This window comes from Thunnus albacares, chromosome 10, assembly GCF_914725855.1.
Source record: "Thunnus albacares chromosome 10, fThuAlb1.1, whole genome shotgun sequence".
NCBI classification, from domain to species: Eukaryota; Metazoa; Chordata; class Actinopteri; order Scombriformes; family Scombridae; genus Thunnus; species Thunnus albacares.
The window spans coordinates 27,634,152-27,651,929 of NC_058115.1; the positions used below are offsets into that span (position 1 = coordinate 27,634,152).

At 37.7% G+C, this 17,778-nt stretch overlaps 1 protein-coding gene and 1 long non-coding RNA gene across 9 annotated transcripts in view; one reads left to right on the forward strand and one right to left on the reverse strand.

Moving 5' to 3' along the window:
• The window catches only part of ldb2a (LIM domain binding 2a), a 100,831-nt gene extending 92,365 nt beyond the window's left edge, over positions 1 to 8,466 (forward strand). For all 8 annotated transcript variants that reach the window (XM_044363947.1, XM_044363948.1, XM_044363943.1 and 5 more), the window contains one exon: positions 6,509 to 8,466. In XM_044363947.1, coding sequence (XP_044219882.1) covers positions 6,509 to 6,739 — 231 coding nt within the window. In that variant the 3' untranslated portion in view covers positions 6,740 to 8,466. The remainder of the gene's footprint in view (positions 1 to 6,508) is intronic.
• Positions 8,467 to 15,649: 7,183 nt separating this feature from the next.
• On the reverse strand, positions 15,650 to 17,502 carry LOC122990849. The gene is made up of 3 exons (XR_006405497.1): positions 16,582 to 17,502; positions 15,868 to 16,065; positions 15,650 to 15,679 (listed from the first exon to the last, which is right to left on the reverse strand). It is a non-coding gene; the product is annotated as an uncharacterized LOC122990849 (long non-coding RNA).
• Between the last annotated feature and the right edge of the window lie 276 nt (positions 17,503 to 17,778).

Below are 17,778 nucleotides of genomic sequence, written 5' to 3' on the forward strand. Positions count from 1 at the left end.
TTCAACCTGTATTGAATTTTTGAGGCAGATATCAACATCCATATTTGAGAATATTACCAAAATTTTCCCTTTTTTGTCGTTACAGACACACTTTTTTAAAGTTATGCACAAAGACCTGATATGTTATTAAACAGTAAACTTTACAGTAGCTGTAAATATAAGATGATAACAGTATATTTTGAACAATAACTGTAAACTAAATCTATATAAATAACATTTATTAATACAATACATATAATAACAATATTTAAAACTTGAATTAAGATAAAATAAGGACATTTGCCAAAATGTACTATAAAAAACTAATATCTTTGATGAGCCAATACTGGGTGATAGTGTGGACATGCTAATATTTTATTCTGGCATCTACAATACAGATATTTTTTGTATATTTTGTGTGCATTTCTACTGTAAATTTCATTCAGCAGTTACAGTATGTGACCAAAGAAATTACTTTTATCTAATGTTATCCTAAGAATTTAAAGCTGGTTGTCGTAAAAGAATTCTAAAACTGTATTTAGACCGATGTCAGACAATTAAACTCTACAGTTAAACCAACATAATGATATTAGTTTAAGATTAGCTTTTTATGACTGAATGTTCTATCATATCCATTTAATTGTAGAGTAAATCTTGAACACAGTACATTATTGCCTTTAAATGAGGAAACCTTCCATGAACTACATTGCCTTATACCAGCAGAGGACAAATCATAATCCTACATTAAACAACCCAATAACCAATAATCGTAACAATCGGAAGATTAACCCAGACAAGAAAACTTTTTGGAAAATCTAGTCTTATGATTCTCCTCACTGTGTTTCGGGGCATGAATGCATGATTTTGCCACATGTCTCCATAACAGGCCACTTGACACGGTTAGAGGTTAAACAGCCTCTTAAACAGCTGAGTATTACACCACATGCCTGGCACTCCCCTCGAGAATTTGATGCTGTTGCTGTTGTCTGCAGAGGCTCTACCTATTACATACACTGCTCATTAGAAACATACTGTTTTATATTTACACTGCTGCATCTAATTTGCTATTCTGTACCCATGCTGGTGCAGCACTCCAGTGTTTTTGAACATCATTCCAGTACAGCTTAAGTGTGCAGATACCAATACTGAAATTTGTCTATGTTAAAATTTAGCTGGTTGGCATTAATCTGTTCATCTTGTACATAAGACACAACACAGTAGGCAAAATATAGGTATAATATAGAACTTGTATCAACTCAATAAATCCTGTTTGGTTGAATAATTTTAGTACTGGGTTGACTGGTTGTCCTGTTTCTCTAATATTCCACCAGACTGATGTAGTTCAGGCCAGAAAACTTCACTTTGGTGGCTTCTCTCTCCTACACACACACATGCCATACTGTCCCTCTTTTTTGTGGACCACAGTTAGCTGTCTCGTCATCTTTTGAGATTTGTTGCCCTCACTGTCTTCCTCTCCCTTTCACACATATAGACATCACACACACACATATATACACACAGCGTGCGCAATTGTTTTCTCTCTAGAAGGCAGTTTGGCTCTGTGCCAGCTCTCATTATCACCGATATCTGTATACACCCTCCACCCCCAGCCCCTTCCTCCTTCACATGCACACACTGTACTCCATCAATACACCCCCCACCCCCACCCCCACCCCCCCTTCCACCACCACCACCCTCCCACACACACCAATACACACACACACACACACCACCCGCACCACTCATGCCTTGCATTCACACACCTCTTAAAGACTGGCAGCGTGGCTGGTAACATGCTGGTTACATATGTTGCGCGCCTGCTGTCTTTGTCTGAGAAGTTGTTCGTTTGTGGCTGAGCATAAGCCTACGTGAGCCCAATGACAATAAGGAGTGGACCCTCGCAAAGGGAAGGGGGGGTTACCAGTCACTGGAGGAGAGGAGGTGCAGGGGAAGAAAGGTGGGGAGAGTGGCGGGGGTGGGGGGGGGAGGGTGTTAGTGCACTCATAGAATGAGCAACACTGACCTCTAGTGGACTAAATTTAGAGTTGAAAATATGTTGATCCTTTTACCCAGGCAGGCCTCTAGTCGCAGGTTTTGCAAAATTATTGCTCATTTTCATGCTGAAAGTCAGTGTCAGTCTGTGTATTTGTAGTACAAGACATGCAGTATTGTGGATTAAACCCTTAATTAACTGTCCATCCACTGTATACAAACAGTAGCCCTTACTCTGAAAATAATTTATAAAAATTAATATTACAAGGTTCCATATGGAACAAGGAAATTGCAGTTGAACACCAGCTAAAAAACAACGTCTGTCATGTGACACTAGCATTGAGAGCATGACTCAAATGATCTTACTTCACTATTGATAGGCACAAACAAGAAAGTCTTTATGAAAGACTTTATGTTTGATACTTTTCATTCAATATTTTTTTTGACTGATCCTATTAGTATTCACTGTGAATCCAAAGCCTGATATATCTTCTTCCTTTGTGCCAAAGAGCTACACTGTTGCACTGGGTGACATGCTCCGTCATTACCATAAACATCATGTCGTTCCCACATACACCACTCTGCTGGAAATACTCACCCAAGCAACAAATGTGTATTAATCCGCTGCTGAAAATAGTCCCCAACAAATGCACTAATTACTCCTGTTTGAGTGGCATTTACTAACATCTGTAATGCCTAGCTTTTTTAGTAAATAACTGAGCCTTTTTTTAAGAATGAAAGTATGATTTCATATTAGTGACCTGTTTTAAATATTTACTGAGCCCCAGAGGAAGACAGAGAAGTTGAAAAGTATTGAAAGATGGACAAATGCTTTGTTAGTTTTGTTTTTTCAAGGTATTTGATGGTACAAGAGAAATATAGAATATCAAGTGTGTTATCCTTAAGTTTTTTTGTTTTGTTTTGTTTTTATTTTATTTCATATTTTGATTGTGAAATCAAAAAATAAACATACGCATGTCTGCCATTTTCTAACTCTGAATGCACAACTTTCTTGAGAGGGGCTTCAGGTCAGTAAACTTACAAAAATATTTTTTGTCCAACCTCCAGACCTCCTTGTCATCATGGTTCAGCCATGTCTTCTTTAGATTCCCACTTGTTGTCTTGGAGGCCTGAGGAGGAAATATGTCATACTTGCTGCTAATCTCTGTATAAATATGCTAATGACACTGCTGAGTGAATGAAGAGAAGCCTCGATGGTTAGCTAGCACGAACGCTAACTCTTAACGAGATGAGTAGACGAGTAGACAGTATTAATTAGCTCACAATTAACGCTCCCCAGTCCCAGACTAGCCACCAGCTGTTATCGTCGGAGGGATTTTTTTTTTTTTTTTTGGCCCAAAATTGGCCAAAGGTAGGTTGACAGGCCCCCTCACAGGAACAGATGGTGAATGCAAGGCTTGTTGGCAATCGGCACGTTTTTAGCTAATGACTTAATTAGCTATGCAAATTGACAAATCAGTGTGGATATTGTCATTTAGTTGAAAAGCTCACCTAAATTAATTAGCCTGATTAAGGCATAGTGGGGTGTAGAAGTGGTCGCTAGGGGGGGTTTTGGGGATGGCTTGGATAAATAAACTGCTTCTCCCCATTGTTGCTCTTCACCAAAGTGTGTGTGTGTGTGTGTGTGTGTTTTGAGTTGGGGGGGGGGGGGGGGGGGGGGGGGGGGGGGGGGGGATTGAGTGTGCGAAGTTGTCTTGTCTTGTTTGTATGTTTACATGAATGCTTGCTGGATATGATCAAGTATGTTTGTTCCGAGCATGCGTGTTTATCTACATGGGATATGTGTGACCAGTTGCGGTGTTGTGTGTATGGTTGGTTGTAGACAATACATAGGGTTAATCTGAGTATGCATTCGAGTGCTTTTGTTTGTGTTTGTGTTCAGGTGTATGATTGTGTGTTAGGGTGTGATTGTACAGTAAGCTTATCTGGGGTTGTGTGTTTGTGTGTGTTGCAGAGGAGATGGCTGAGGAGAGCGAGCTCTCCCAAGCCAGCCAGCGTTGACACACATGGCCAGTGAAGCGTGCGCTCCATTTAACTGTACAGCTTCTTCCCAGGTTACGGTGGGTGGCGCTGGGCTTGCCAGCAGGGAGATGCTTAGCCAGTCAAAGGAAGATGTGATTTAAAGACTCATAACCCACAAAGAAATGCGGCCATGATTCAGACCTTATTGATCAGTGTTTGAATCCACAAATTACATTCCAGTGATTATTTGTCCACAGAATCAGATTCACTTCATTCACCGAGGGCAGAGGAATTATTATTATTAGGATTCAAGATTATCAGGATTCCTTCACATCACAAGAGTCACAGATAGCAGTGGATAATTGATAAATCTCCCTCCTTCCCTTCCTTGACCCGCTGTGAGAGGGCCATCTCTGTGAAATATGTCTTACATGATGAGTATTGATTGGGGCGGGTACAGAGCGCTGGGGGAATCCGCTTTCTGTACGGGAAGGTTTCATTTGCACAGAGTGCTTCGAGAGGGGTCGACCGTACGGATGGGTTCACTGGATACACCAGCGTCTTACCTAAACACACACACACACACAGACAGACACACTCCAACTGTTATTCCATCGCAAGCAGGGGGTCTGTGTTGAAGCAGGAAGATGCGCACCTCCCATCGTAGGGGGTTTGGGTTCTCCTCATACAGCACAAACAAACACAAGCACAAATAGATCATCAACTATAACAAAATCAGCTGCTTGTTAATGTTTGTCTTTATGACCTTGTAGTAGTTTTGGCCCCCCTCTTTAAAAAGCAATCGATTAAATTCAAATCCTTTTGCTAAGGATGAAAATTCACGAGACGGACAACATGCACATTCATTAATTTGAAGTATTGCAAACATAATAAGATCTTTTTGGATGGGTGTGTGTACACTTGATATACAGATGGTGCTTTGGTCTGAGAATTAGATGAAACAGATATGCATTAATTTCTTCTCTGGTGATTTCTCACTCAGTTTAGCATATTCATTTTGAATCACCCCCAGGCTGTAAATGGATGGTCCTGCACAAAACCAAAAATATGTCACGGTTGCCTGTGTGAAGAATGAATTATTTTTGTATACTAGTTAGAGACAGCTTTAAAAATACATAAAACTAGTACAAACAAAAAATTGGGTTAATAAAGAAAGAAGCAAGAAAAATAAGGGGAAAATATGAATAACAGACAGTTTTCAAAAATATTTCTGGTATGTAACTTTTTTATTACCTACAGTATATTTGTACCTATCTACAGATTCATACACTGATATGTAGCGGGGTAAGCAATAGGACAAAAGTATATACTTACTTAATTTAAAATATTTTTAAAAATATTAAAAGTACATTTAAGTCAAGTCAAGTACATTTTATTTTTATAGCTGAATATCACAAATCACAAATTTGCCTCAGGTAGCTTTTCAGTCTATACAGCAATGCAACAGCCTCTGTCCTTAGACCCTCTATTCCAATAAGGAAAAATTCCTTTAACAGGGAAAAAATGGTAGAAACTTCAGGAAGAGCAACAGAGGAGGGATCCCTCTCCCAGGACTGATAGACATGCAATAGACATTGTGTGTGCAGAATAGAATAAGACAGACAAATTACAGAAATACAGCATGGAAAACAGGATGACGATTATTATTATTAAAGATTTTTAATATATATGAAGAATGTGATCAAGAGGACACTGAGCAACTTCTAGGTGGTGCCAAAAACAATAGGACCTGAGTCATGCGACCTCCATCACCATGGAGACCTGGGAAGAGGACAGACTACACATAGACACAGGGGAGACTCACATCACACCATTCAGAGCAGGAGAGACAAGAAACCACACACACAGGGGAGAAAGAAAGATAAGGTCATCATTCACACAGGAGAGGGAGAAAAATGAGGTGAGGCTGAATCTCCTGCAGGACAAGGAACCGGATCCAAAACCTCTGGAAATGGTACAGACAGCCAGGGGAAGCAGATTGGTCCCTAAATGGGCGATGGTCCCGCTTTTACATCCAGGCAGAGAAAATAGTTGCTGTTACTTGACCATAGACATTTATTTTTGACCTTGGGAACACATATCTTTTTTAAATATTGTAAATACGAGGTCTCCTTTCTTAGGTATTCCTGGATCTTTAGACAGTGTCAAGCAGCCTTTTTCAGTGAATGCTGTCATCACTGATGTTATTGATATTGCTTACTTAAGAGTATATACACACTTAGAAAGAACACATTTCGTGTGTGGAAAAAAACACTAAAAGCCCCACTGGATAAACAAAAAATGCATCATGGTCAAGTCAAAAACCAGGCTGCTGTTGTACATGAGATCACTGCCAACATTCAAATAGCAAGTATGTACCACGAGGTGTGCCTCTAAGTGACATAAATATGAGTGTAACAAATAAGGATGCACAGCTAGAACATGACCTTTTAAAAGTACAAGAACATTTGTATTTCTCTTTGTTCTTGGTTTGTGAATTTGTTCTCCTTGTCCCTCTCTCTCTCTCTTTCTCTCTCTCTATCTCTCTCTCCAGGACGTGATGGTGGTAGGCGAGCCGACCCTAATGGGTGGCGAGTTCGGAGACGAGGATGAGCGCCTGATCACTCGTCTGGAGAACACACAGTATGATGCCACCAACGGCCTGGATGACGAGGACGACTTCAACAGCTCCCCAGCTTTGGGCAACAACGCCCCCTGGAGCAGCAAACCCGCCGCCGCCCAGGACAGCAAGCCTGAGAGCACAGCACCCCAGCCCTCACAGTAAAACAAAAGAAGAAGAAAACAGCAGATCCTTGACTCCATGTGGACTGGACTTTTTAACCTCTCCCCATTCCCCTGAGGGCAGTGCTTCTATGCCTCATAACATTGTACTGAATCAGAACCCCTGTCTGCAACTAACCGCTTGTCCAGCCAAAATATGTCTGTCCTGGATATTTTCTTCTTCTCTGAATCACTGTAACATCTAGCAGAACACTGAGAACTGGCAGCATTGCACAGCAATATCCACATGTCAGAAACAACAAATGCATACAAGGCGTATGCAGTGATAATGTAAAAATAGCAAGGCGTGGGCATTTTTTTCAAGAATACAGTGGAAAATTGGGGATCAAATTCTCCTCCCTGGACCCCCAGATACAAACCTCTCATCTGGTGGAATACGACAGCTGTGATTGGTTGACCTGCAGGTCACAAGTCACCATGCTGACAGTAGGAGAAATTAAGAAGAAAACAACAAACAAAAAAATAGCAAGCTCAACGTGAAGAAGGCAAGGTGTTTTTAACAGCCAACAGAGCCAATGGAAGCATCTAACAACATTGGAGACAAATGAAACATTGTTTGAGGCAATTGCATTTTTATTGGAAATTCAGTCGGCTGTTGGGTTGTTTCTGCTGTTGCTGTTTATTTCTATTTCCAATTCAGAGGAAATAAAAGTTCTCTACCGCCATGGACTCCTTTCAAACAAGGGAAAAATCGTGTCCTTGGACTGTTTTTCCACATTACTGCGATCGTCACAGATTGTGATTTCATGCAAACCAGTTTGATTGTGTTCGTAGTCTATTGGTATTTTTCTTCTCTCAGAATCCTTTGCAAACACGTTGTAATTTTGCCAATCAGTATGTGAACTTTGCCGACACGCGTTGATGCATCAATGTTGATTTTTTTTCCTCCCTCGACAAAAATTTGACTTCTTTCCCTTTAACGACCTATTCCCAAACTGATACTAAAGCCTTTTCCTGCATGATTTTATAGGATTTTTATTTTCTTTGATATATGTACTTTTTAAAAACGCATCAGTCTGATTTTCCTTTTGGGTTCATCAGTTTGGGAACACTGTTACAAGGTTTGTAGCTCTGTAAATAGAGGTGGAATCTATTTTGTCCACTGTAAATCAGCCACTGAAACCAGTTTGGATATGGCAGCTGTTTTGTTTTGTACAGGAGGTTCAGATTTCTGTTGGGTGGTTTGGATGGATGCTGGTTTGCCTCTGTCAGAAACCAAACTCTAATGTTCCTCATCCTCTCTACTGTAGCTAGTGCAGAACCAAAGCCACAAAGTTAACAGACACAGTCACATAATCATATTTCTTGTATATTCTGTGACATACTGTAGGAAGAGACAAATTTTACATTTTAAAGACGCACAGATAAAATCCCATCCACCCCACAGAAATGGTTTGCGATCCCTGTATATTTGTGTTCACAATTGTTCTTTAATCTTTAATTGAATTGATAACTATCCCTGATCTCTTTTGTTGGACTTTTGGTTTGAAAATGGGCAAGAAGACAACGATGGATGTCTTTATACAATTGGATCTTATGGGTATTTATTTGTGCATTTGTAAGGAAGCTAACACATTTCTAAATATGTTTGAGCCTAGTATTATTAGACACCATTTGTACATTATATAGCAGAGGTGTTCAGTGTCATATCTGATGTCTGGTATGTATGCTTTACCATTATGTGTGCCAATAAACCGTGCTTACAAAGGAGTCAAATTTGGTTTGGAAATGCCTCACGGTTGCATGTTTTCTCTCACCTAGCTTTGAGCAGTTTGATATTAAAAAGATGACAAAATAATCTCACCGCAAGGTCCACTAAGCAACTTTTTAAGTCATATCACACAACCTTTCTTAACAGATGACAACTGTTCAAACTCCATCTGTTGAGGAAGACTGTGATAAGATGGAAATCTCCAGAACAGCTGCTAAGTGGACCTCATGTTGAGATTAAAACAATCAATTTGAAAAATCTTTTTGGGATCTTTTGAACAGATGTCAGAGAGATCTGGTGGTTAGTATTACTTACACTGTAGGAAACTACATTTCTCATATCAATTCTCATCTAGCTAATTTTGGTTCTCTAAGGCAGTTCAAGGACTGATTTGTTTGTCCTGGATGAAGTTATCTGACATTGCCAAATAAGTTTTCACATTCAAGGAATTTTGCTTGGTGAAGTGGTGCATAACAATCAAAAAATTGAAGGTAAGAGAAAAATTATGTATCGATACAAAGTGATAAAAAATACAACAACCACAAAAAACAGGTAGTATAAATATATAAATAAAATTTTAAGAATATGTTTAAAAATATATGTTCTATGTCAAGAGAGTTGTAGAGTTTAAAAAATATAATGTACACAAAACTGACTTGGAATGTGCAAATGTTCACAGTATAAACAATAGGCTATGTGTAATGTGCAAGTGTAATAATACAAAGAATACAAAATAACTGCATTAATGTAACGTGCCATGTTAGATGTGATGAGTTCACAGATGTGTGATATAAGATTATGGATTTCACATTAATCCTGGGCCTTGTTGATGAGGCTGGCTGCAGTCGGGAAGAAACTGTTCTTGTGGCATGAGGTTTTGGTGAAGATAGACCTCAGCCTCTTGGGGAGCCTCTTGGGGAGTGTTCGAAAAAGTTTATGTCCAGGGTGGGAATGGTCGGTCACAATCTTTCCTGCTCGCCTCAGTGTCCTGGAGGCGTGCAGGTCCTGGAGGGATGGCAGGTTGCAGGCAGTCACACTCTCAGCAGAGCGAATAATACACTGCAGTCTGCCCTTGTCCTTGGCAGTGGCAGCAGTGTACCAGATGGTAATGAGAGAGGTGGGGATGGACTTGATGGCAGTGTATAAGTACATCATCATTGGCTTTGGCAGGTTGAACTTCTTCAGCTAGTGCAGGAAGTACATCTTCTGCTGAGCCTTCTTGATGAGGGAGCTTATATTCTGCTTCCACTTAAGGTCCTGGGTGATGATGGCTCCCAGGAAGCAGAAGGACTCCACAGTGTCGACTGGAGAGTCACACAGGGTGATAGGGGCAGGTGGGGCTGGACTATTTCTGAAGTCCACAAACATCTCCACTGTCTTCAGAGCCAAGTTGTTTTGGCCACATCAGGACACCTGATGGTCAATTGGCAGACTCACCCCCACCAGAGATGAACGCAATGAAGATGGTGTCATCTGCAAACTTCATGAGCTTGACTGACTGGTGACTGGAGGTGCAGCTGTTTGTATACAGGGAGAAGTCAAAAACGTGTTTTCCCAGCTTCACATGCTGCTTCCTGGCAGACAGTAAGCCAGTGATGCACCTGCAGGGGGAAACAAACGCATGCAGCTGAGAGAGCTTTTCCTGTAGCAGAACTGGGATAACTGTGGTAAAGGCAGAGCTCAAGTCCACAAACAGGCTCCTGGTGTAAGTTCCTGCAGAGTCCAGGTGTTGCACTGTAAAAAAAAAAAAAAAAAAAAAAAATTAAAAAAATGTAAATGCCATAAAAACACAGTAAATTATTTTTATTAAAATATTCACCATAAAATAAAGGCTGCAATCTGTAAATTAATATAATAAAATATTATAGTTTTTTTAACAGGATTATTCAATTACTTAAGGGTTTTAAATGTTAAATTACATTGAATTCTATGTAAAAATACAAAAAATACACATCTATTACTACATGTAAAATTAAGGCAACTTTCTGTTTTTTTTACAGCAAAACTTTAAATTTAATGTAAAAAAAAAAAATGTAAAAATAAATAAATAAATAAATAAAAAAAAGAAAAAGAAAAGTAGAAAAATGGTAAAAAGTCTGGCAGCAAAAGTTGCCAAACACTTACCATCAAATAATGGTTAAAAAAAAAAAAAACCCTTTTGTTATTCTACAGAGATTTAAAAAAAAACCAACCAAATATTTACTTTAGACATTATCTGCATTTTTATAGTCCCACTGTTGTAAAAGAAGAATAAAAAAAATATATAAAATATTGCTAGAATGTTAAACAAATGTATAAATCTGCACAAAAAAATGAAAAACATTGAAGAAATACCTTAAAATTACTTAATTTAAATAAAGGCTTGTTTTACACAGTATTATTTTGTAAATTCAAAGAATTATCCAATTTATCCTTAAGACTGCCCCATCAAAGCATGGATTTCTAGATGTAAAACACAAAAAAATTATGTAAAATTATATTCAAATTATCCTCCTTTAACACCCATTAATGGTATCTTGAGAGCTTTAGGCTTTAATTGTATGTGATTGTCTCATCTATTTAATGTAAATTCCTGTTAAATGGTTGGTTTTATACTGTACAAAAAATAGGATCATGCGAAAATGGCTTACAAAAACATAATTTTAATAATCATTACCTTACATAAACATTATTTGAAAGTAATTACAAGCAACTATCCAATATATCAACAGACTTTTCCAATTAATGTATGAGACTTACTGTATATAAACAGTATTTGACAATAATTACAAGTAACTATCCAATATACTGACACTCTTCTTCAGAGGGATATATTTTATATATTGTGTGTACCCATCATTCTTCAGAACCTTCCACTTATAGGCTATTTGAGGCTAAAGAGAGCTATTGTATTTAGGTCTTGATGCACAGCATATTGGTGTTGGGGCTACATATCAAAATCAAATGGTCATAAAATGTATGTTTGTTGTATCCTATGTTCCATCCTGGCTGTTGAGACTGAAATATCTCTTAATGATTGACATTGATAATTATGTCCCTTGCCTCTTTGTTATTATGTAGACATGAATAAATCATAGATGTTGGTAGAGTGGTCTGCCAACTCCTAGCAATAGAGTAGGACTTGTATTTAGCTTAGCAGTTATTTGAAGAGGGGTTAATAGCAGTGCTGAGACAGGTAGGACCAACCATGCCTGTTTAAGCACTGTAGGAGCCTTTCAACCAGGCTGAACATGAACTCTCACTGTATGGCCTCAGCCACTCCACAGTTCAACAAGACAACCCACAAGCACTGTGGGACTTTTGTCTCCCCCTTCTGGCAATGAGAGTAATTAGAAAAACATGGCTGACACTTGCTTACATAGGCTCCGCCGCAGACTACTCTGTTGCTACTGTTGTGGCTGTACAATGGTGGATACATTTTGCAAACCCTGCAAAATGAGTCATTTCACTATCAGAATTTGATCCATTTGGTCCAAACATTTGAAAGTCTAGAAGAGCAGCACAATTAAATGATTTTGTCCCCATTCAAGTCAGCCAGGAATGTATTTTGTCATATGGAAAGGAAGGAAAAAAGAAGGTAAAAAACAGTCTGTGGAATTACATTAGAATGAAATTACAAACTTTAGACCATCTATTCAAATTAGGAAAAAACTCCCAAAAAACTCCCCTTTAATGGGGGGAAAAGGGAGAAACCTCTTTCTGTAAAGTATACTCTGTATCCCACATAAATAATACTATTTAGGAAACAAAAAAATATTGTATGTCAAAGATTTCCAATTGCATTATTGAAAAAGATCAATTTCTGAAAAACAAGTTGGGTGGGTGGAGGGTTCATCTGTATCATATTTATGGATATTTGCAATTCAATTCAAAACAAACAAACAAACAGAAACATTAAACATTAACAATTCATTGTTGCTAAGCTGTTTGTTACCATGGAAATATATCATTTCTGTTCATTTTAATTTAGAAATGAAGAGGTATTTTTCATTTCTCATTTCATTTCACATCAAGACTTGTGTAAGCAATGTCGCACTGCTTGTGTGGTCATATCGCTTGGCTGGAACTCATTGAAATTTGCTTTTCAACCTGTCACAAAACATCTTAAGATTTATGATTGCATCTGAAATGGTCAAGAGCTTAAAAACAGAATTGTGAAAGGATGAAAAGTTTAACAATATTGAGTGAGACAAATTAATCAGAAAATTAAAAGACCAAAATATGACTCATAACAATGTGACATTATCATGTTATCATGTAACCCTCATTTTATGGTACAGAAAGTAATTTTAAAAGTTACCATATACTTAAATTAAATTCTCATTTAATATTTAGCGATACCCCCCACCCCCCAAAAAAGTTTTGGGGGGTGGGGGGTGGGGGTACTTAACCTATTGATTATATATATAATTAGTGCAATTACAAATATACTGAAATACACTTTTGTACACTTGACTGTATGATTTTGAGACACCATTAAGTTATAATTAAGTCCCCATCCACTTTAAATATTTTTTTCTTCTCGTTCCTTCACTTAGATGTTTGAGTTCCACTGTGCAGACTTTGACCTTCTGGTGTTATAGGATAAAACATGCAGTTGCACTTTAAAGGAAATGAAATGACTCAGACTGTGCAATTAATTACATTATTGCAATTGAAAATTGAGCATTTTTACAATGCAGTGGACTGATTTAGCCTGGGACTGTGCAATCTACTGTGCATAACATTTGAGGTTACTGTATATATGGTGCATTGATTGAGAGATTGAGAAAAGACCTTGGTTGAAGCAGTCTATTCTATGTACAGTATATAGTACAGTATCTTCTAATCTTTATAGTATACTGCTTTCATACAAGAAAACACTGTCCACATTGTTTTACAGTATTTATTTCAAAAATTTAATTGTTATTTTTTGTTTTCTTAGATGTTCCTGGAGCTGTCTCACCACCATCCTCTATTCCTGTTCATTTTGTCCAGTACTGTAGCTCCCTCAATTTGTTTTGTGCATTGCATTGTGGGAGAATATTATCCATCAATAGCACACACAAAAATCAATCAAAAGTCAATTTTGTCACTTTTCCATTATGAACACACTAAACACTTAAACCTGCTATATGCTGAATGAGTGATCCAACTGTGGTGAATGATGAATGAGCAGAATACGCTGAATGAAACTTAGTGACTCTTTTGTCCTCTCTACTGCTGTGTTTTTTAGATATATATTGTATAGTCTGAATATAAGTTCATATCTCTATTGCCAGTGGATTGGAAATGTGTTTTACTTCTTTAGGGGAGATGTCAATCAAAGACAGTCTATACAGGCCCACACACTCCTAAGTAGAGGTCTAATCAAGCAAAATAGGCAAAAAGACGTCTGTGGGTCTATCTTTAGGGGCCTTTAAACTGGGAGAAGCAGAAAAATTAAAAAAAATATTGTTATGACTTGGCCTGGGAGAAACCCTGGCACAACAGGAAAATGACACTCCCTCTCCCCAGCTCCCAAGAAACAGCAGCAACAAGGGATTTTACAGCCTTTAAATGTTTATTTCATAGTTGTGGTTTCAGGATGAGTTAAGGGCAAAACAACAAACAAAAGGGAACTAAAGCTAATCAACCTAAAATTACCTATTTAAACATAAAGAAACAAAAATACAAATCACTGACATAACTCCTAACTTAACAGAAACCGGAGGAAAGATATTAAAATGAAAATGCTATCCACCCCTACAGAAACTGGGCTGTTAAATATATTTGCAAAGTTATTTACAATACTGTACACAGTGGGGCAGAGAAGCAGAACAACAACAGCAACAACAATAACAATAGATACATGACTAGCAACAACAAACAGCAGCAACAGCAGGAGAAGGACATCCCCATGTCAGCGCGGTCCATGGGGTTTCCTGCGAATGAGAAAGCACAAAGAACTCTGGGGAAGGAGTCAAGTTAGTAACATGCATTAATGGTAAATGAATACATACATATGGAGAGGAGCTCAGTGCATCAGTGGAAGTCCCCCAGCAGTCTAGGCCTATAGCAGCATAACTAAGGGCTGGTCCAAGGCGAGCTTGGTCAGTCCTAACTATAAGCTTTATCAAAAAGGAAACTTTTAAGCCTACTCTTAAACGTAGAGAGGGTGTCTGCCCCACCGGACCGAATCTGGAAGATGGTTCCACAAGAGAGGAGCCTGAGAGCTGCCTCCCATTCTACTTTTGGAGACTGTAGGAACCACCAGTAAGCCTGCATTCTGGGAGCGCAGTGTTCTAGTGGGGTAATAGGGTACTATGAGCTCTCAATAAATACAGAGATCAATGGCATAGAACCAACAGCAAGCATGCCAAAAGTAGTTACAAAAAATGACCAGCAGGTGTCGCACTGTGTGAACCTTCTCATCGATAGGTTTGTACACTCAATGTCTCCAAAATAATTAATGAACATTTTGTTCCTAGACTGAAAATGAAAAAGTAATAATTATTACACAAATAATTATACATCACACAGACATCAAGCACAAAACAATGTAACAGTTCTACCAATGTAATTTTCAAAAAAGAATATAGTTATGATGGTTCTATTTTTTTTTTTAAACAACCATAGTTGCCCAAGCCAGTATTTGAGAATTATGTATATGAAAATGTTAGCGGTCATGTTTCTAGACTTTACAAACTTGCCAGGGTTGTAAAATACTGACTTGCAGTATTATAAAGTGCTATGCAGTGTTTTGGCATCTGAATAGTCTCAAAATGCAATGATCTATTCCTCCCTCAAACTGGACTTCTTGTATCATATTTCATCATCTCACTGCTACCTGAAGCAACATGCCAACACTAATACAGACCATTTTTGGTCTGAACAGGGTTCAAACAGATTTTCAGTCTGGTAATAGCTCAGTACATAAAAAGCACTGAGTCTACATATTCTTGAATAATTCAATACAAATATACCACTTCTGATGCAGAGAAAACCAAATTTAAAACATACCTCTGATTGCTGTACAAAGGGCAATGTCACTCAGACAATTTGATCCTGTGGGAACAGATTTAACAAAAAGTATGAAATAATTCGTGTTACAGTCCTAATTGCTAATTATTCCAGTTAACAAGGGCTTCACAATGAAATGCTTAAGTGACTTTTTAAATACAAAATGTAACTATTTATCTATCTGACTTACAAATACAATATCTGCTTTCAAGTGAGTCAGGTGATTTAGTCCTAGATGTGCACAAAACACATGAATATAAATTTTGATTAGTTTACAAAATAACAGTCAAGTAAAAATGTCAAATGTAACATGGGCAGGGTTTGAAGTAGAGCTACAATGTTAAATTGATAAAGTTGATCAATAGAAAATTAATCAGCAATAATATCTTAATTTTATATAATTGTTTGAAATCCCTCACCAGTAAAAAAAAGTTTCAAGTTAAAGGCCAGTCTCCACTTCAGATGAGGCAACCAGTTACTGGAGCAGTAGTGTGGGGGAACTGTCGGGTACATGGCTAATAAAATTAAACATTCAAGCACCAACAGTATTTCAGCATACATCATACCGAGATTTCTTTGAAGCTCAAGGAACCTCAGCGCTCATGTTCCACTTGAGCCTAAGAGGAAAGATAAATGACAACAGATGTTAACTTGAAATATATTAAGGACTTAGCATACAAACATACAGTATGTTCAATAGTAACACAGTTCAGTATTCACTGGTTGAGTCAAGCTATTTATATCCAAAACCAAACTATTTAGCATAATTTTTCCTGGTTAAAAAAACTCAGTTTTGACTATTTCAGTATCAAATATATCAAATCTTAAGATCAAAGGAGTAAAGTAGTTCTAGGATTGTTTTATCTGAGTAGTTTTTAGAGGCTGTGAAAAAGTGGATGAGACCACTGTTTTGGAGACCACCCATTACACTTTGTATTTCTTGTCATACTTGTCATTTGTTTGTTTAACCAGTCACATTGCTGTCACATACTGCCCTGGGTTCTGTTTGCGTTTAGCATTGTATTGTTACATTTATATCTGCATTTATGGTTTAGTCAATACAAAAAAGTATTTAAGTGCATTATTTATTGTTTCTTGAGTTATAGATTAGCTTAGGTTGTAACCATACTCACCCACCATGCGGCCAGGAGACAAAAGGGCAGGCACTGGACCATGTCCTGATTTAAAGATCTTGCTGACATCACCAGTGATGTCATGAGTTAGACCAAGTATAGGGGAGTTTATTTTATTTAGTTAAATGTTTGGTTTTGTATTTATGTTATTTGTACTTATTTTGTTTTATGGTAAGGAATAATGCTGTTGTCGATGAGTGTGTAAACAATGTTAACTGATACAAGTGACATTGTCATACACCAGTTGTTGGTATCAGGGAAAGGACACCCCTGATATAAATATGGTTCTGCCTAGATAGATTTCAGGGCCTATTTAAAGGGAGAGATGTTAGTTTGGGATTGAGCATAAACAAAAGAGGATGTCAGCGTAGCTGTGTTAAGGTAAGTTTGTTTTGCTTGATTTCATTTGGTCCTCTGTCTCTTATCATCTTCTTTGACACTCTGGCAAAGCTTCCTCACAGGTAAAACTTTATTTCACAGTAAAACGGCAAATAATTGTACAAAGCCAGAAAGGGTTGAAGATATGTTTCATTTTTCTTGTTTCTTATCTTGTCAATTGTCTTTTTGATCCAAAACCCTTTAGGATTTAATTTAATTTTTTAAATTGTATTACATGCAAATGAAGAGATTTGCTTGTCGCCCATTATCTATTCATATAAGAAAATGAACAGAACACTAGGTGAAGGGATGTAAGACCTTAAAATAGTTGAAAAAACATAGAAATGTAAACAAAGAAAATGTATATAGTCTCTGGGCTTCAGACAGATCAAGAAAGTGCACGCAGATTCAAATGAATGTTGCACAATCATTGGATTAATCGATGCTGAAACCAGTGATATTGTTTGAATTCTGGGGGCGGGTCCACCCAGTGTGATTCATCCAATGACTGCGCAGCATTCAATTGTTTGAATCTATGCGCACTTTGTTCATCTCTGTCTGAGGCGCAGAGACTACAGAGACAGTTTCTCTGGATAAAGTGACGCAAGTCATTTCCCAAGCCTGTTGATTTAAGGTTGATGATTCACATTCACCTTTCACTAAAGGTTAGGTAATCATTTTGATTTTCTTCATATGAGGTTTCATATAAAGAGAGATATCAACTGAACTTGTCATGAGTTGAGCTAACACCAAGGGCAGCAGAAAGGGAAAGTAAGATAGTAGCATTCAACGCTTGCTACAACTTGACATAACTAAAGC